The sequence below is a fragment of the Colossoma macropomum genome, unplaced genomic scaffold, assembly GCF_904425465.1.
Source record: "Colossoma macropomum unplaced genomic scaffold, Colossoma_macropomum, whole genome shotgun sequence".
In the NCBI taxonomy this organism is placed as follows: domain Eukaryota; kingdom Metazoa; phylum Chordata; class Actinopteri; order Characiformes; family Serrasalmidae; genus Colossoma; species Colossoma macropomum.
This window is the reverse complement of record NW_023494796.1, coordinates 15,441,318-15,463,412: the sequence shown is the minus strand read 5'-3', so window position 1 is coordinate 15,463,412 and position 22,095 is coordinate 15,441,318. Positions and strand designations below refer to the sequence as shown.

General features: G+C 39.4%; 1 protein-coding gene across 1 annotated transcript in view; it reads left to right on the top strand.

Annotated features, from left to right (window-relative positions):
• The window catches only part of ndst3 (N-deacetylase/N-sulfotransferase (heparan glucosaminyl) 3), a 193,987-nt gene that overhangs the window by 107,895 nt on the left and 63,997 nt on the right, over window positions 1-22,095 (top strand). Inside the window, exons 5-6 of the mRNA XM_036582931.1 lie at window positions 16,339-16,426; window positions 17,316-17,470. Of these exons, the coding sequence (XP_036438824.1) occupies window positions 16,339-16,426; window positions 17,316-17,470 (243 nt within the window). The remainder of the gene's footprint in view (window positions 1-16,338; window positions 16,427-17,315; window positions 17,471-22,095) is intronic.

Sequence of the window (22,095 nt, the reverse complement as noted above, 5' to 3'; positions counted from 1 at the left end):
TGTATTTGATACATAAAAACCCAGAAACATAATAAGTGGACATAAGTAGAATACATTAAAATATAATGTATTCTAAATAAAATAGAAAATTGTAGGGTTTGCACCCTATAAAATTAGCATTCAGAATGCCACATATTTGAAAAATGATGAACCTAACAACATAATTGCAATATAATTACAGCATATTATTTGTTATTTAATAATTTGATGTTCGCAAAAAGCTTGAAATAATCAGTAAAACATTTTTAAAATACCTTCTGCTGTCTACTTTCTAGTCTTTCAATCTACAATGCATGTAATTATTGCATTAAATAACAGAAATTAGTAAAAAGTGGAGTTTCTGTAAGTTCCTTCTGATCGCCATGGATACCAGAAAACCAGGAAAGATACTGAGAAAACGTTGTAAAGTGAGGTAAAACTTGGGAACACAGGAACAGCTTTGGTAAGACATTCTCTCAGGTTTGTCTCGTCCTAAGACCCATATGGTTATAATGTAATGGTTATAGTTTTAAATACAAACCAGTGACCTAAAACAGTGTGACCACTTACAGATGAAGCAAATAACGTTGATTATCTCATAACAGTGGTGCATGTCAAGATCTGGGATATATAAGATGGTAAACAAATAGACCGATATTGTAGTCGACGTGTTGGATGCAGGAGAATTGGTCAGGTGTAAAGACCTGAGCAACGTTGACAAGGGCCAAGTTATTATGTCCAGAAGACTGGACAACTCAGAGCATCTTCAAAACGGCAAGGCTTCTGGTCAGCAGTGGTGAGTGCCTACCAACAGCAGTCCGAGGAGGGACAAAACCATGAACCAACAACAGGGTTTTGGGCTCCCACTACTAATGTCTGGTCTAGGGGTACTGTGGGACAAGTCACAGAATTCTAATGATGATTAGGGCTACACAGCTGCAGACCGCTCAGATTGCCCATGCTACCCCCTGTCCACAATTGAAAGCACTTACAATGGGCATGTAAACACTGGAACCAGACTAATGGACTAAGTTTGCCTGATCTGATGAGTGCTGCTGTCTTTTATATCATGTGGATGGCTGGGTATGCATGCGCCATTTACCTGGGGAAGTGATGGCACCAGGATGCACTATGGGAAGCATACAAGCCGGTAGAGCGAGTGTGGTGCTCTGGGCAATGTTCTGCTGGGAAACACTGGGTCCAGGCATTCATATGGATGTCAATTTAATACGTGCCATCTACTTAAACATTGCTGCTGACCAGGTAGACCCATTCATAGCAGTGGTGTTTCTCTGTGGCAGTGGCCTCTTTCAGCAGGATAATGCACCAGGCCCCACTGCACACACTGTTCAGGAATGGTATGAGGAACGTACCGAAGAGTTCAAGGTGCTGCCTCGGCCTTAAAATTGTATCTCAATCTGATCAAGCGTCTGTGGGATGTGGTGGAAGAACATATCTGGCAACTTGCAGGACATGAAGGATCTGTTACTAATGTCTTTGGTACCTGGTACCAGATACTACAGGGGACCTTCAGAGGTCTTGTAGATTTGGCAGGTGAGAGATGCTTTGGTGGCACACGGAGAACCAACAGCATATTAGGCAGGTGGTCATAATGTTTTGGTTTATTAGTGTATTATATATAGTTACATAATTCAAGCGGTTATTATCAGAATACAGCAGCTGCCCATTGGCTACTTTTATAAGTATGTTTAGAGTCAACAGGTTTTTGTTTTTTTTCTAAGTACAGGCAAACATGTTGAAACTATTCTCCGTGGTGGATGATTGTACGATTAAGATATGGCAGATAGAGACTGGGTTAAAAATGCTGGAGTATTCCTATAAGTACTTGTTCTTGTTTAGGTGCTGTAACTCTGTAATTCAAGTGCATTTTTTCAAACATTTTGGATGTGAGACTTTCACATGTAACAAGAGAAGGATTACATCACGTCAGTTCTATTTTTAGTCGAGTGAAGGAGTTGTAAACCACCACTGAGAGAACGAGAGAGAAAGAGAGTGTCCTCTTTTGCATGACATGACTGCAAATAGACAGATTTCAGCAAGCTTTCTTGTTCTTCCATCATGCTTCCTTTAGGACAGAGAGAGAAAGAGGTCATAGAGGCCATAGACATAGAGAGTGATAGAGGAAGACAGTGAGGGAGAGAAAGGTAGAGAGCAAAAGAGATACTGTTATATGCAAAAGTCAGAGACCACCCCCATAATTTATTTCATTTCTAGTCAAATTGGCCATTAGTTGATCTTTTTTTAGCATCAGAAAAAAATACATTTAGCATACAATTACACAGAAGCCTCAACAACTAAATATAAAATCAAATGTTTCAGTATTTAGTGATTTTTTTATACTTTACTATACTTTTTAGTTTGTTCCAGCTTCTATTCTTTTCAGGTGACTAGCTTTCAGTCACACCCGCAGGGATATTTTCCACACCTCTGAAGTTCAGTCTAAGAAGTTGGTTGTATTTTCTGCTATTAACAATTAAAGTAATCAAACACATTCAGTGATGTTGAGGTCTGGACTCTGGGGTGGTCAGTGTATTGTTCTGCGAACACCAGTAGCTTCTTTGTTTCATTTGTAACATTTCTTTTTCTCAGTAAGGGCTTCTTGACAGCTACACATCCTTTCAGACTCATAGTGCTGAGTTCTCTTCTAACAGTGGAAGGGTGGACAGAAACGCTTGTGGATTTTTTGAGATCTGAATCAAGAGTGGAGCTTGATATTCTCCTCTCTCTCAGAGATGAAGCTGTTCATGTGATGCAGACAGTGTTGGTGGTCTACCAAGTCTTTCAGGTGGTTGTTAGGAGTCTCATTTTCCTTATGTGAGTGGATTATCTTATATCTGATCTCCTCAGAAATATCCTGAAAAATGGATAACTTGTACTTAATGGCTGTTTGGACAGTAAATGAAATAAACGAAGGATGGTCTCTGGCTTTTGCACAGTAATGTAGATAAAAAAGGACAGAAGGAGGGAGAGAGACGTGAAGGAAGAGTGAGACACAGCGACAAAGAGAGAATTGGGGGTGGTGACAATGTGGGAGACGGTACTTCCGTTCATGAAAAAGAGATGTGTGACCCAGTTTATGGCACACACACTCAGTCGGATTTCCTCCATTACTGCAGTTAACCTTTTCTGCTGATTCTCTGCTTTATTCTCTCTCTCTCCATCTCTCTCTCTCTCTCTTACACACACACACACACTACACACACACAAACCTTAACCTCCACATAACCTTGTTCACACACTTGGTATTGCATTTTTAACATGAGTATGTCATTTTAAATTTATACATTTATTAATTGTGTGTGTGTGTGTGTGTGTGTGTGTGTATGTGTGTGCGTTTATGTGGTGCACTTGCTGGTGTCCAGACTCAGCATCTGGACCACAGCAGGCTTCAGAAGTGATGCCAACCACACATACAATCCCTCAACACACATATACACACGCATACACACACTTCCTTCTACACACACACAGTTCCACAATACACACACACAATCCCCCAACACACATATACACATATACACACACTAACACACTTCCTAATACACACACACACACACAATCCCCAACACACAGATACAAACACACACACACACACAATCCCCCAACACACACACACACATAAACAAACACACTTCCTTCAACACACACACACACTTCCTTCTAATCTCACACGCTCACAATCACATGTACAACACATTGCCCCTTTATACACATACTCCTGCTCAAATTACATATTTCTTATTATAACTGACATGCAACCAATGTTGACATCTGTTAAGTGAATTGACCGCATTGTATCAAACTGAATTTTGTGGATCATATCCTTCTGTTGTAACACAAACACACCCTTAAAAATGAAATATTTTGTCAGATGTTGGCAGTACATTTCAGAATATGACTTATTGTAACACTGTTCTGTGCAGAATTCAAAGATCATCTTTATTTATTTAATTTTCAGTATAAAGGTTTTTAAAAGTTAGTTATTTTTTAAAAAAAGATGTTTTTCTGATCTGAATCAAGAGTGGAGCTTCAGTTTGTCTTCTCTTTCAAAGATGATAGCTTTAAGTGCTGTTTATCTGATGGGGACAGTTTTGGTGGTCTACCAGGTTTTGCAGGTGGTTGTTAGGAATCTCATTTTCTTTGTATTTTTTTAATAATTTTTGAACTTCTGTTTTGGAAACTCTTGTTTTTCACTTGCTTTCCTTTGACGTTCCTCTTCCGTATTCTTTAAGTGGAGTATCTTATATCTAATCTCCTCAGAAATATCTCCTGAAAAAAATAATTACTTTTACTTAATGGCCATTTTGACAGGAAATTAAATAAATAAAGGGTGGTCTTCTGCACAGTGCTGTATATTTTAAAGTGCCACGTTTTGCATAGGACATTTAATAAAAACAAAAAAATAGAAACATTCTGATTCTTTGCTTCTGACATGCAGATTAATGGACTCCTTTTCAAATACAATCTACCTTTTTTATTTTTAGCTTTTAATCTAGCTGTTCCTTGATATCTGGCCCCGCCCCCTTTTCCCTCTCCACAAGGCCCCTCCCAACGCTTACGGGAAAAAAGCTCTGAACATACAATAATATCTGCGCTCATAAGCAGATTCTCTCTCACATTAACGCATTAATGTTTCATCGTCCTTGAAGTATCGGCGCTCAGCACACTCCCCAAATCAATATAAGGCAGCGCTGACTAAAATAAAAGTGGTGAATATTTAATGCTGTTGAACTGGTTGCATTATCATGCAGAAGAGCCTGTCGCACCACAGCCCCCAAACGAGGCGGGAAAACTTTCCCCCGTTCCAACTTTTCTGATGCGTCCGGGCTTTCTGTTGTTATTTTGGTCCCTTCTTTCACCGTCTCTGTCACAGAGTGTGTGTGTGTGCGCGTGAAAGAGTGAATCTTTGTCAGGGGTTTTGAGAGAAAAGGGAAATTTGATGTCAGTGAAATAAATAAATAAAAAATCCCAGTGCTCTCCACTCTGGCTGCTCCATTTTTTTTCTGTCGTTCGCTGCAGGTTCTCTCTCTCTCTTTCTCCTAATCCTGTCATTCCCCCCTCCCATCCCACCTGTCTTTTTTACATTCGTTTTTACTGCAATGTCAGATTCCCAATCCGCTACAATATCAAATACTCTTTCTTTCTCTCTCTCTCTCCATCAGTCACGCTTTCTTGTCAACCTCCTCCTTTTCTCTGTGAGTTTCTTGTCGCTCTTTCAAGTCCACTTGTTTCCACATACGTCACATCATCGCTATAGCCTGATAACATTGGCCAATATTGACGCCCCAAATATAGGCCAATATGATGACCCAAAAGTGGCCAATTTATCACTATAGCTCGATAACATTGGCCAATATTGATGCCCCAAATATACCCAATATTGATGACCCAAAAAGTGGCCAATATATCACTATAGCCCGATAACATTAGCCAATATTTTGACGTCCCAAAAAAAACAGCCAGTATGTCGCTATAGCCTGATAATGTGGCCAATATTGATGTCCCAACAAAACGGCCAAAATATCACTATAGCCTGACAGCACTGGCCAGTATATTACAATAGCCTGATAACATTGACCAATATTGACTCCACAAATATAATGCCAATATTGATGACCCAAAAACAGCTGATATGTCACTATAATCTGATGACTTTGACCCATATTGATGACCCAAAAATGGCCAATATATCATCATAGCCTGATAACATTGGCCACTATTGATGGTCCCAAAAACTGCCAATATATCACTATAGCCTAATAACATAGGCCAATATTGATGACCCCAAAAAACTGCCAATATATCACTATAGCCTAATAACATAGGCCAATATTGATGACCCCAAAAAACTGCCAATATATCACTATAGCCTAATAACATAGGCCAATATTGATGACCCCAAAAAACTGCCAATATATCACTATAGCCTAATAATACTGGCCAATAGTGACAATCCAAAAAATGGCCAATATATCACTGTAGCCTAATAACATTGGCCAATATTGTTAACCCAATGTTGTATACCATTTTTAACAGCTTTGGCGAAAATTAGGCAGAAAACGCACTGACATGATTTTTGGGGTTCGATATAAGGGCGAAAGCTTTGAGGGTTAAGCTACTGGGAATGAGAGTGGACAGTATGGCAAAAATGTAATATTCCAATACTTGGAGACACTTTAATGTTTAATGTTACAATATTTTGTTTTTTTTTGAGATTTAAGTTGGTATAGACATAAAAGCCCAGGAGCGCTACACATACTATTAAAATAGTATCAAAAAACTGTGTACAATAATTTTTATTCAGCGTTTTACATTCTGCACTGCACTAAATCCAATTAAATAGGACCAATTTTGCTCAGTTTGAAATGAAATGTGCAGTGTGATGTCCATTATATACTTAGAAAGCATATTGAGATAGAATTTATCATGATGATGATTTAAATTGCCCACCCCTAGCTGGAAAGCCCAAAATTGGGTACCACTATGTCTGAGAAATATGATTATATTTATCGTACTAAATTGTCGCAGTATGTCACAGTATACTTTCCTGAGCATATCGTGGATATCGTTGGTACTTGAGGCCTGTCCACTGTCCAAAAACAGAGCAAAATTAAGCCTGTATAATTGGATTTAGTGCGCTGCAGTATGTGAAATATAATCTTAGTTGTAGTTAGTATTTTATAAATGTGGCCTTACTGGGTCTTATTTGTCAGTGACATATTGTGTATCGTGAACATTTCATGAAGTATCACGATACTGTATTTTTGCCATATCACTCATCCCTAGGCACACCTTGTTTAACTGTATTTACAGCAATACTGGTAAATCTGAATACAGTCTGAATTCAGCTAAAATGAAAAATGTAATGCCTGTTGTAAATGTTGAGATACATTTCACCTTAACAACACCAGCCAGTGCTGTGGGAAACAGGTTGGCTAGCTTGTTTTGTGAGTAGATGATCATTGATTTTATATGTACAGTACTGTGCAGACGATACTGTTAGTAGTGATTTTTGTATGCCAGTGTTTTGTTTAACCATTTCTCCAAACATCTCCTCAGTCCAGTATGTATCATCTAATACCTGTGTTTGCTAATCAGTACTTTGTGGAATTAAATCAGCTGGTGATGGAATTTAACAGAACGATGCGATGGCTGGTGGTGTCAAGGAAAAAAGAAACTCTTGTTCTTCTAATTAGCTCACAAGATATCAATCCCTTTCTTTAAAAAAAAAAACAAACATCCTTGTTTCTTTGTACTGCATTAACGTTTATTTGTATTTATTCTAATCAGACACTTATTTACAAGCAAAAACACCAAAAACTTACTGCCAAGAATTTTATTTTTATTTTTACCCAGTTTTCTCCCCAATAGACCTCTAAAGTCAGGCATCATTCTGTAGATGGCATGCTGCCCATATTAGGACGTCTGGGTCTAAGCTGATTTTCTTGGAGAGAAATGAATGGTGTTTCTGAAAATTGCCGCTATCACTCCCTGTGGTAAACAGAACGGTTCCAAACCAGATACATTTGGACCTACATACAGTTTACTAAAGAATGTCACGGGCTCATCTGAATTGTGAGGTCGCTTAGCAGTTGAAATACAAACTAATGCTGCATGAATGCTAATTAAAATAATGTTGATGAAACTAAGTCTGCTGTTAAACACTGTATAAATGACATCAGCTACTTAACCTGTACATTACTACTGCCAAGGCAACTTAATTACCACATTTAACAAAGCTTGCTGGTTTGCATGGGGTATTTTGGTGGGCTTGCCAGTCTTCGGGCATCAATGTTGTATGTAACAACAGTCGTGTTTTGGTTCCTTAACAACTTTGTTATTCAGAGAACGTTTGGAGGAAAAATGTTTGTACGGCAAAATGTTTGTACGGCAAAACAGCGTATCAGGTTTGTACGATAGCAGAGGTTTTTCAAAAAAAGCCATTTATGTCCATTGAGAATTCAGCTAAGACCTAATATGGGCACAACATCGACTGCAGAATGACACGACTTCACAGGTCTAGTTAGTCATAGCTAGTTCCCACCCACTACCGAGGGCTCCCCCATTACACTGTGGTACCAAGCTGAGTGAGGGCTAGCACATGGTTCCTCTGAGACACATGTAGTGCCACCACATCTTTTCAAACTGCTGCTAACACAACATCATTGGACAGCTCAGCGAGCTTGCTAACTGGCAATTCTGTTACGTCAGCTAAGAGACGCTCATGTTGGCTAGCATCACACTGAGTGATGGGGGGGAGAGCGAGAGCCATGCTACCCACAAAGAGGAAGAGGACAGTTATGCTCTCCAGCTACGGACAGCTGTGGCTTTGCCAGGGATTGTAGGGTCAGTGCTTATACAGTTACGCCACTTATTAACCCATAATTCAAATCAGTGTTTGAGAGAACTAAACATCAACCCGGTCCTTCTTTTTGAGTGTGTGTTTGTGTGTTATACGTAAAGATGTATGATGTGGTCCAAAAGCTTTCACGAAATCCAACCCGATACCTCTGACTTTTAAATGGCATTACAGGGCGACTTAAAGCAATGCTACTTTGTTCAATTTTAACAACAAAAAAAGCAAAAATCGCTCTTTAATGCTGCGGTAAGATTTCTTATCTTACATAGTGCAGCTTTAAAGAACCAGTTCTGTAAATGAGGTGTGAGCATGAAGAACCTGTTTACAGGTTCCCCACATCGTGTAAGTCCAAGCTCAGAACCATTTAGGGTCATTTTTTTTTCTAAGAATGAAGCAGAAAGCATTGTGAAAGGCAAGTTAACTAGCCTGTTTAGATGAACAAAGTTTTGTGATGGCAAATTGATTCGCTTGACTCGCTTAAAAGAATCATTCAACAGAACAGTGTGTCAGTTGATCATCACAGTCAGTAGATACCCTGCAAATCGAAGAGAACAGTAGTCATGCCGTATTTCTGTGTGGTGTTTGACACTGAGCCGAACTGGCTGTCTTTTACACCGTCGTTTTTCTGAGATATATATAAAACGCTCCCTCCCTCCTCTCATAAGACGCGTAACCCAGCCATAAATATTCATAAACGTACCTAACCCAATCTAAGCGCGGCTTTGCCAGGCGCCCGTTCTGCCGCAGACATCAAATTAACCGTCAGTCACACGAGAGACAGATCATTTTGCATTAATGAGCTCTCAATCAAAAAGTGGCTTTATTGAGTTACGATGTAAAACACTCACACACGCCCACACGGATCCAGGCGCACACACACACCATGCGGTTGATTAGATTACCGGCGAGCGTGTATCTCAATTCATCATTTAAATGTGATTTTAAACATCGTTTAGTTACGCATAAATGGAATTAAAATCAGGAACGTCTCTGGGAATAACAGTCACACTCGGAGCGGAGTAATTGAATGACTCCGGCTACTCTCGTGGGTCCTGTGTGAGTGTGTGTGTGGTAGCGGGGGTGGGTGTCAGCACAAGTCCCAGCGCTGAGTGAGAAATGGCTTGATGACATAGCCAACATTGGCTAACACACCCATTTCTGAACAGTGGTGTGTCTGGAGGGAGCTGGGGTGGCACTGGCCTCTGAAAAATTTGATTGGCCACCACAGGTACCACCACCCCCCAACTGAAACTGGAATTGACTGGTTTTTATGTCGTCAATTATGGATAGTGTTCAGTGTAGAAAACATGGTTGTAGAATGTGGTTGTGTTCTACTGGCAAATACCTGATTTCAGTTCTCTGCAATATGTTGAGCTTTATGTGACTTTTAAGTCTACCAGAAGCAGCGCGAACGGCCTGCGGTGCCATGTGTGCTTCCAGTGGTGGACAGTAACAAAGTACATGTGCTTTATTACCGTACTTAGGTACTTTTCTCAAGTATATGTTAGGGTGGGGTGGCAAAATAGTAATAAGATTTACTGCAGTATTTAAAAATGATACCTGTATGATGGCATATCAGTTTTATGACATGTCAAATTTATTTTCCACATCTGAATGACTAAATAAACACATTCCACCCATTTATATTTTAGAGGGGCTCAATAATTGGTGGTGTGGGAGCTCATTGATAGGTGATTATATAAGGAGAGGAAAATCAGAAGGAGAAAGAAACTAAAAAAAAATGTAGCATGAAAGTAGTTCAGCAACGGCTAAGAGCTACACGCACCACAGAACACATTCAATTTCAGCTTTCACTCTAACACCAGTGACTCGACACTGCACTCTCAGTTATCCTCTAAATGGGTGTCATTTAGCATCAGTTAGCTGGAACTGAGCCTGTGCTGTGATGTGTGGAATGCTTGGCGTGCTTACTAAGCTATAGCATTAGCTTAGCCAAAACCCTCCACTCTCAAACACCACAGAACAGATTCAGTTTTGTTTTTCTGTCGCTCCACCACTCAACTTTCATCTCTCAGATGTTAGTTTTTATCATCTACATTTGTGTCATCAGAGTACCAGTTAGTCAGAATCAAACCTGTAGTGTGGTGCACGGCACTGTTTGGGTCTGTAGTCCGCTCGCTAAGCTAAATTTCAGTCATGCTACATATCCAGAGACCACAGACCAGGTTTGATTTTGGCTTTCTGTCCCTTCAACGCCAGGTGCTCGACATCACTTCCTCAGATTTGAATCAATATCGTCTAAACTCGTGTCAGTGCTTTGGCTTATTTAATTTATTGCTTTAGAGCTAATAACAGTTCAGTAAGTCACTAAAACGTCAACATTTTATACACCGGTGATTCCCGACTCACATTTTAGTGGGGTACATTTTACAGGGGTACCCCAAGAACAAGTTCTTAGTATCTCAATTTGTATTCCACATTCCAAGTAAAACAGTTTTAACAACCAAATGCAGGTAAACTGGACATTTGTATGGAGTCAATTTTGCAGTCAATGCTATTTGACTCTCTGAAAACTTGTTTAGCACCCTCTAGCCTACAACTAGTCACTTGATGCTACCAAACCTATAGTAATAAATGATGCTAATTATACACTAATTAGAGGAGAATTTAAATGATTATTTCATGCTAAGTACAATTTGCATAGAAGTGATTATTGTGCATTATTACGATTATTAATGCAGATATTTGTGATTTTCACATAGAATATTCACACAGACACTTACGTGCTAACACAGCAAGCTTAATTCATGGTGAATAAACCATTTAGACCTTTTTAATTTAGATTTTATTGAACAAAGAATACGACCTAAATACCCCTCCAATGTTTGTTCCTTAAAATAAAGTGTTAACACTGTTTTCTAATCATAAAATCATATCATGCCCCCCCCCAGGTCTGGACTCTTCCTGACTACTGTATATTCCTATACATCCTGGAAAATACTGACGTCTCACGTACACTTACACACACCCACACACACACACACACACACACACACACACACACACACACCCACACACACACACACACAGTAGAAGCTGACAGTCAGGTGAAAGATATTGATTGTATTTGCATGGTGTGTAAGGCAGGAAATATGGGGCTGTTTTTTTAGAGCTGTGCTGCCGAGGCACCTGCCAACACCAAATACCATTACTCATAGAGAGAAGATCGATCGCGCACACACACACACACACTCCGATTCTCGCTTACACATACACACACACACACACACACACACACACACACACCTATTTGTATACTCACAAGCACAACCCCGTCACCTCGCCACCTCCTACCCACACTTGTTACCGATCCCTCACACATAGAGTGTGCATGTATTTTGCACATGATTTCATGTTTGTAAACAGTGAACAGGATTGTGGGAAGTCATGTACAATGGGTGCACCCAGCCCTGCAGCGCTCACTTCCAATTTTAATGTAAATCACCTGATCCTGCAAGTGCTGTTAGGGATGTGCATTCTGACTAATTTTGATATTCAGGTATCTGTAAGAGTTCATGAATGGATATTCGGTTGACTGCAGGGATGGAAAAAGCAAACAAACAAATGCCAAATCCTACACTGGGGTGTAAGCTTACTTTTTAGCTGACAGCACTGGTGTTATTATGTCTTGTCTTGATGAGCTAACACTGCAGCTAACCAGTACAGCTTTGGATACTGATAAAGACTTGTCTTCTTCGATACGAGGTATTTTCTCTTGTGGATGATGTTCCAACATTTTTCTGGCCCTCACTGACAGCTAGAGAAGTTTGCCTAATTAGTAATACAATTGCACTACTTCTGACTTCCCAATCAGGTCCTTAGCAACATGCTTGCTTTAAGGCTTGTATTTTTGCAGTAGCAAACCATGACTATTAAAGCTAGGCCTTCAATTCAAGCTGTAAATGTCAAAATGAAAAAACCCACCTCTGTGATAATGCTAAATTCTGCTAGCGCCCCCATGGAATACTAGTTGTTTATTTGAACTAAGCTAATAACAATTTGCATGAACATTTTCTTGGCTGTTCTAAATTAAAAACAGATAGTCACAGGTTTGAAATGACATTCTATGTTTTACTGGAAGCTTGCAGCCGATTGGTTGATTCTTCTATTACTTCCTAATTATGCAGGTGATTATTCTACTGCATGAGACCTTCTCATCAGCTCCTGAAGTCCTAACCAGTAGGAGAGCCTGTTTAGCTGTATCTACCTAAATACCATGGAGAAAAACAATTTCTGATTGGTCTCTTTTCTGCTGGGCATTTCAAGAATTTGACCCCTTTGTTTCCTATCCAAACATAACAATGAAACAAGAGTAGTACTGTGATACCTGCACAACCCCATCAGAGGTCAGAGTTTAAATACAAGCATGATTCTATTAAATAAAATGAACTAAAAATCAAACATAATTTTTTGTTCCCAGAAATCATTAGGCCTTCTCCGAAGACCTAAACAGCCCTGAGGGTCCCCCTCTGGCGTTTCACAGTGGTAAAGTGTAGTTCAGTTCACACAGTGACTTCAGAAATCGAATGTTGGTACCTGGAACTGCAAGCATGCTCATTCCTAATCTATAGGAACTCCAGTAAGTCTCAAAGTATTGTTTTAGGGAAATTGGGGTTGGACTTGAACTGAAAAGGATTGTGGGAAGTCATTTACAATGGGTGCACATAAGAGAAAATTTCGCTAAAATCTTTCTATTGACTTCAGCTTAAATTGAAAAAGCTCCTAAAATTATATGTGTAGTTTTAGAAAGTGTCCGTACCTTCACTGACTTCTGCATTAAAAATGTATCCTTATAAAGGAATAGACAAAGGATCAGTATCAATATCTTCTCCATTTTAAGACCTTCTGTAGAAAACATACAAGCTCCTAAAACTGCATTTGTTCTTTTATTTAAAAGACAATCATACCTTTTAAGGATCTTTAGAATTACTGAAATTCTAAAGATTAAAGATAAAGGTTCTGAAGATAAAACTGTGTTTGCGCTTAGTTTTAGAGCACTGTTAACAGTCAATGTCAAAATGCTCTATAATCGTTGTATACCACTGCAGCAACTTCTTTCACAGGTGTCTCCGATGTCTGAATGAAGAATAAAGGGTTCTGATGTGATGGGTCAGTCCTTCAGTTTCACACAACATATAGACGGACACACAAATGCACAAATTACACATGGTGAGAGGCAGTTGACGTGTATCTCAGCCCCTCTTCATAGACTCATAGCTCCAGATGTGAGTCACGTATGGTCTCGCAATAAAAGGGGATGGAAAGGGTGACTCTACAGATTCAGGAAATGAACTGTATTTCTGTGCTGTATTATCACAAAGATGGAGAAACATGTATAATAAATATCGAATTTGACATGCGGACACGTTTGTGGACCCCTGAGGGTTAATTTATACTAATGGGACCACCTCAGACAAATTCTTCTTTGGCCACGACAACATACTCACGCCTGTTGAATTCAGGAATTATACGGAGTTTAGAGGACATTGACGGGTGTGAGATCACTCTGCTTGCCTCTGAGAAGCTAAGCACTCTTTCCAGGTCGCTAAATTGTCAAAGTGGTTACATTGAGTGCTCCGATTCATGCTGCGAAATGAAACTGTTCAAACCGTGAAGAAGAGGAACGGTCATTTTATCAAATCCCCACTGGGACATTATGTCCTGTCCCTCTAATGACTTGATGGACTCCAAAGCAGGGTTATCACAAGTGCTTTTTATCTTTTCACAAATGTGAAATCTGCCTTTACACGTGCGGAGTGAGTCAGACACTCAAATGGAAAGGGTATGCAGGGTTGAAGACAGTGACCCATCCAGGCTCTGTCCACACATCCTTTCTTTCATTGCTACTCTTGCTAGGTTGGACAACCTAATAAGGAACTAACTGTACACAAATTGTTTTGCGAAAGTGTTGTGCATTTTCACTAGGCAAGTTATTTCATTAAATAAAGCACGTTGTCCGCTTTACATTACTGATATTGTTTCAGTTTTGTTGCTGTCATGGCAAAACTATAGTTATATGCAAAAGTTTGAACACCCCTGGTCAAATGATGTTAACACACCCTCTACAGGGCACAGATTTGTGTAAGGCCAGTATTAGTGCACAGTTGCCTTTTAACATATTGGGAAAAAGATCAAATACAAAATGTTCCATAACCTTTGCAGAGGCCACGATGCATGGTATGGTACATTGAGCAATAAATCAGGATTCCTACGGAAACTTGAAAAGGTCGTATAAAGTCTTAAAATAAATGTGAAAAAAAACTTTAGGCTTTGAGAATGTCTTCACCGGTTTTTCAGTGTTAGCAGAAATGGTGAGTTCAAAAATTAGAGAATAGAGCAGCTGCTGCACACACGTCAAAGATAAATTAAACCATAGGGAATTCATAAGATTATAAAATGGTTATTTCACATAAGTAATACACAGACAATAGATATTCCATTTCAGAGTTTACCACTATGCTCATGTCAGAGATTTTAGTGCATAATAGCTGATAGCTACATCATCAAGGAGGTCAAAAAAACAATATTAGCCAAAAATCTAAACATCAGTCCAGATTGTCACACTATGCACACACTAAAAATGATGTAATTTTACTGTAATATTTATTCATTCAAGTAATAACAGCAGCACAATTTAGGTAAACTACGCTGGGGTCAAATTGTGCTGCTGTCATTATTTTTCATGTTACCTATGAAAACACAAAAATTGGATTAGATTAAGTATGATCTTATACTCGATATTGAAGGACTGCAGTCTGATTGCAGGGCGGGGGGCTGAATCGGGACATCCCTATTTAAATTGTAAGATGATTCCTTAAGAACATGTGATATTATACATTAAACTAATTCAGTACAACCAGAAAGCAAAACCACCCAGCCAAACAGCAGTCCTATGGTCAGAAACTGACCACTGAAGAAGCGTAAGAGGACAGCAAAACTGAAAGTCAAACATGCTGAGAAAAATTGGTAAGGATCATGCAATCTCAAAGCATATATTTATGTTTTTACAACTAGTTGATTTGAATAAAACGGATGTTAATACTTGCCATATTTGAGCTTTTGTGCACTGTTATTTTTTCTCTGTTGAGATCTTAAAAAGGTAATAAACAGCATTAAGTATGATTGTAAAAATTGTGCAGCAACCCTGTAATTGTGCAGCAGTTGTGTATTAAATATGTAGAGGTCTGCTCTTTGTAGAGGATGTGTTAACATATTTTCACTTATAAAATCAATAAGACATACAACTTTACTGGGGGCACCTAGACATTTGCACGTCCATTCCTTCTTTTTTTTCTACATCATTTGAACACAGCAGCTGCCCTTTACATTGTGTGAGCATTTTGTGATGAATGGACCAATAGAAATGGTACAGAACCAAGTTTTGACCGAGTTCTCTTTGAATAATCTTTTAATGCGCTTGCGATCAACAGATTCATCGGCTCAGGGAAGGGGTCCGAAGCACAACCCGTTTTGCAGTTGAAGCACTGAACTATTAGCCGATAAATCCGCAGTTTGTTTAAGTTTTGACTTAATGTGCAGACTTGACATTTCCATTATGGACATCCTGAAGGCTTTATTACAGGATGTGATACCACATTTGAATGCTCTCTTGCTCATAGGACAAAGTGTGGACGCGCTACTGTTTCTCATTAAGTTGAACAGGACTTTTGCCAGTGTCCTTTGAAGTTTAATCAACCTGGATGAACACGTTTGTGGGTGGAACATAGTCACTTAAATGAAAAGACATAATTCAGTAGCATAAAATTTACCATGTCTATGGTGGGATAAACGTGCTACATTTTATGCTATCAAAATTCAGGCGGATGTTATATGACATCTGCTCTGTTTATATGTAATCTGTTAATAAGTAACCATGGATTAAGCCATCTGCAGTGTGTAATCTTGAAAGAATAATTTGTAATCTCAAATTAATCGTTTTAATTTCGTTTTCTCCCCAGGCTCTTCTGGAGACACAGAACATGCTGCGGACTCAAATTTCAAACTTCACCTTTAATCTGGGCTTCTCGGGGAAGTTTTTCCACACAGGTTGGTATGCGTGTTTGAGCGAGAAAAAACTGTTCGTACACTGACATGATCAGAGCGTGATATGCAAGTCTGCCAACAAACGGTCGATCCTGGCCCGATTGGCATGGCAACAGAACTGGTGGCATGGCAACGCGGAAGTTGCTCTGCCTTTTCCGTGGTAAAGTTTTACTATTTTTGATTCATTTGATGTTTTTCATTAGAAGTTTCCCACACACGATCTTGAGTTTATGCACATCGAGTGGCGTACAGGAGGAAGGCGGTTTTAAACTGTGTTCTGTGTGTATGTGTGTGAGGAGGGTCATATAAGAGGAAGATTATTTAACCTTTTTGAAATGAAATGAAATTATAAAAATGACTAAACAAATAAGGATCACTAAAAACAAAATACTTTGACAGAGAGAAAACAAAAGACACATGGACATGAAAGAAACTGGTAAGATAACAGATCAGGGTCTGACCAACCAAAACACTAAGCAAACACAAAGCACACAACCAAGGTTATAAATACACCTGGAACAAACCAGAAACACCTGGGACTAATGAGAGAGGGCTACAGACAATGGACAGGTGAAACAGATGACAAGATGGAGGCAGGACCAGGGAGGAGACAAACACCAGAACAACAACAAAAGCACATGGCCTAGGAAAACTTAAGCACATGGAACAAGAAAACAAAGGCTGAAACAGAGAAAAACAAGGACAGGGCAAGACAGGATGTTACCGAAGTGTATTGTAATCAAAGCAGTTTAATATTCTGGACGGTCAGTTTTCACTGTGGGACTGCTGACAATATTGTTTGGAACACTTTTTTCAGTGAAACTGCATTGAATCACTTGTTGAAATGTGTTGGTGAATGTTGACGACTGTGTGTTTTTGCGTGGGTATTTAGGCACGCAGGAGGAAGATGAAGGGGATGATCTCCTGCTGAAGTACGTGGATGAGTTCTGGTGGTTTCCTCACATGTGGAGTCACATGCAGCCTCATCTCTTTCACAACGAGTCGTCACTGATGGAGCAGATGATTCTCAACAAGGACTTTGCACTGGTGAGGAAATGGTCAATCATGACCTTCCTGATGACAGAACACAAACCTAGCAATACGTTGTCCTGTTTGATGGGTTTATTTGCCCTGGAGGTTATTTCACAAAGCAGTAAAGATTCAAGATTCAAGAGTTTTATTGTCATATGCACAGCAGAAACAGGCAGTTGCACTGTACAATGAAGTTCTTACTTTGCTGTTCCTCCATTCGCCAAATATAATCTTAGAGAAAAATAGAGATATATATATATATATATATATATATATAATATATATATATATATCAAATACACTGAATACGTAGAAATACCCTAAAAACAATAGTAAAAAAGTAAAAAAAAGTACAGTTATGTGCAAAGTTTTATTTTTTAAAAATTTAAAATTAAACCTATGTCATGACTTTGGTGTACTGTTGTGAAACATCCATACCATTTACTGCCAAACTGCTGTTTAGCTGTTCATTCACAGTGAAGTGATGTGGAGTGTTGTTACTGCTGACAATCTGTGACAGAGTTATTGACTTATGGCCAAAAGTATGTGGACACATGACTATTACACCTGTATAAGCTTGTTGGACATCCCATTAGAACCATAAATAGTAATATGGAGTGAATTGAGACTAAAATTACAGTTGACCAGGGCAGATCTAGCAGGGCAGAATTTTCACAAACTGACTTGGGGCAAAGGTGGCATCCTGTGACAGTACCATGTTTAAAGTCACTGAGCTCTTCTGTACAACCTATTCTACTGTCAGTGTTTGTCTTTGGTGATTGCATGGCTATGTGCTTGATTTTATACAGCTGTTGCAATGGGTGTGGCTAAAACACCTGCACTCGATAATTAGTATGTCCACATACTTTTGGCCATATTGTATAGATACATAAAATGATTTTAATATGATGAGTACCACTTCACAAGGTGTAAATAATGGGGAAATGTTAGATGTGCAAAGAATAATGAAAAGGCCTGTAGGTGATTCCAGTTACTGGAAAAAAAAAACTGTAGAGCATCAAGAGTGAACTCATAATACAAATATTTATTATGCCGTTTATAACATTTGAATCTATATTGTATTAGTTATTATTGAATAAGGTCGCAGCAATTATAAATACGACCATACAAGTGATTCCAAACTTTGGTATGGAAGTGTGGCTCTTCTGTTAATCAACAAACTTGACTTTGGGCTTAAGTTAACTGGCTAACTAAGAAATCCTTCCTTTGTGAAGCTCCAATGTTATGAGAAACATGTTCCCTCTATTTATAGCCAATTCCCCGTTTACTGAGTCACTCCATCGCCGCTTTGAGTGTGTGTGCATGTATTTTTTACAACATTTGTTCAATGTTCCTCTCCTCGTAGTCACTTTAACACGCCTAATTTAAGTAGCACATACTCCAAGCAGTGTGTTAATGGTCCAGGGTTAAAAGTTCAGTCTTGTTGCTGGGGATTTAACACATTGCTCGTTTCTTGTGGCTGTTTCCACTAAGGTCAAGAGATCAGTAGCAAACAAGCATCACATACACACGCTCATATTAAAGAGACACTCTGACCAAAATGAAAAATTTAACCATCACCACATCTGTTAACCTACTTACTCACATCCTATAGTGGTGCCACAATAGTTTCAAGAAAGAGTTTAAAGATTAGAAAAACCCGCTTCTGATGATGTCTGTTTTTAAATGTTTTCTTTTCTTACTTGGCGAATACAGAAGGAAGGCAGATAGATAACGTTACTCCTACGAGGCCAAACATCCTATGGCAGCCATATAACTGTAGTAACTATCTTCATACCCTGTAGTAATGACTCCTCAGATGAGGATGGCAACAAGATAAAAGCTTGTGAAAAGGTAAAATCAAGGTTTTCTTTACGATGTTTTATGGCCAAGGGAAGCAATGCACTAATACTAACTTTGTTGTGTTTGTTAGCCTGTAGATCAGTGGCACATCTCACAGTCAAGACTGGTCGACACCACATCGGTCGACACCCACTGTTTTTTTGATGTATAGCGAGGGGACGCTGACTGCCAAAGAGTGCATCATAGAACCAGAGTTAACTCATGGAGCTGAAATCCTTGGAGTCAAACATAATTTCGTAATTGGCCCAATGGGTAAAAATGTATCTTTGAAGCAAGTCATTTAGAGGATTGTGTTAAAAAAAATATGGGTTTGCATTTATGTTGTTTAATTAATAGGCTTAGCAGGCATGTTAGAGCGTTACTGTCCTCACCTGATCAAGTACTTCCATGCCATCCAACACTGCTTACCAGCCACTTCAGCTAATAACTTAAATTTGTCTGACATTTGGTATAATTCATAAATTTATATATCACTATGACATGTGACTAAACTCTGTTTAAGAAGGTTTAATCTTTGTTATTTACATTTATCAATGGCTCTGGCACTTGGTTGGTTTAAATTAAATAAAGTCAAAGAGTCAACTCCAACAGCAGGAGTTCAGAGTCAGAGTTAACTTCAGAAAACCCAGGATCATGCATCACTTATGTATTGGTGGAATGCATGCTGGGTATTGTAGTGAGAGAATTTCAATCTTTGATCCATAAGACTGAGTGGATATAATACTGGGCTGTAGAATACTCCATAACACTACACTGATAAGCAAAAGCATTATGATCACCTGCCTAATATGCTGTCGGTCCTCTACGTGTTACCAAAACAGCTCCGACCTGCTGAGGCATGGACTCAAGACCTCTGAAGGTGCTCTGTGGTATCTGGCATCAAGACGTTAGCAGTAGATCCTTTAAGTCCTGAAAGTTGTGAGGTGGAGCCGCAGGTCAGACTTGTTGTTCCAGCACATCCCACAGAAGGTAAACTGGATTGAGATCTGGGGAATTTGGAGACCAGGGCAACACCTTGAACTCTTCATCATGTTCTTCAAATCATTCACAAACAATGTGTGCACTGTGGCAGGTTTACCTGGTGACAGTAGCCCCTCGAGATAGCCTTTGTTGCCCTCGCGCATCGATGAGCCTTGGGCACTCACCTTGTTTCGGGTTTTGGTTTGTCCCTCCTCAGACCACTGTCCGTAGGTACTCACCGCTGCTGACCGGGAGCACCTTGCCTTTTAGGAGATGCTCCGACCCAGTCTTTTGGCCATAACGGCTTGGCACTTGCCAAAGTCGTTCAGATCTTCATGCATGCCAATTTCTTCCACATCCAATACGTCGAACCAACAGTTCGCATACTGCCTAATATATCCTAGACCTTAACATGTGCCATTGTTAAGAAATAACCAACATTCTTTGCTTCATCTGCAAGTGGTCATAATGTTTTTGCTCATTGTTGCATAAACAACATATCAAAGTCTAGTTTTAGGCCAAAATGCCCCCTCAAGCATTGGTCAGTTGTGGTCAGTAAAGCATGAAATGTCTTGAGCGTGCTGAGATCCTGACCTACACACTCTGTACTGAGAAAATGTATGCCATGTTCACACACACACACACACACACACACACACACACACTCAGATTGGTTAATGGAAAGTGGCTCTGGTTCTCGGCTGTGAGGACATGTTTCATTTCCTGTGTGATTAAACACTAACGTGTCCACTGGGTTCAAACATAATCACTGCCAGTGGCAGCATATGTGTGTGTATGTGTGTGTGTGTGTATGTCTTGGTTTGTCCAGTCACCCATATTAAACACCTGCTGTGCACTCTGTCTCTGCCCCTTCTACAACACTTTTGTTGTTATGCTGGTATGTGTTCAGGAGCTCTATTTAGCTTCATTGTAGCTTCCATTTGAATGCCCCTTTTTTGTTTACTCTAAACATTAGCATATTTGAATGAACAATTCCTTTAAAGGAAAACTGTTACATAGAGACAACACTGATCTGATTCCTGGTATCCATATCAAGTAGAGATCTGCGTTCTAACTAATTTTCATATTTGATGGTCCATATATGTTCATGAACATACTGTTAACCACAAAGAAGAAAAATAAAAACACCAAAAACAAAAAAAACAGATTTTACTGTAGAACTGTGGAGTAGCTTTTTGGGTGACAGCACAGGTTTTGCACAATATTAGCATCACCCAGAGGAATACGTTTCAAAAAATGTTATGAGTAACATAATGGAGACTGCCTCAGATGAGCTAATGAGAATGCTGGCACTTCGAATGGTTAACAGAGTACGGAAGTACCTGTACACATCCCAAGTATCGGGCAAATATCGAAAAGAAAAAAAGAATTAGTCCAATCTACTGCCGAAAATGTTCATTTTCAAATACTATCTAGAATATTAGAATTTTTTTTTTATCCCCTGAGTTTTCCCCAATTTAGTCATTGCCAGTTCTCACATGCTAGCTAGGTTTCCCCCAACACACGATGCTACCAAGGGTGAAGGCAAGCACATGCTTCCTCCAAGACAAGTGAAGCGCAACGGCATCTTCAAACTGCTGCTAATACGTCATTGAACACACTTGGAGGAGAATGCTAACTGGCAATTCTGTTTTGTCAGCTAACAAATGCCTGCGTTGGCTAGCGTCACACTGAGTGATGGGGAAGGGGGAGGGCCCTTCTACCCACCCAGAGAGTGCAAGGCCAAACATGTTCTCTTGAGCTCACGGCCACAGTTGGCAGTGGCATGCACGATACGGCCAACGCTTCTATAAGTA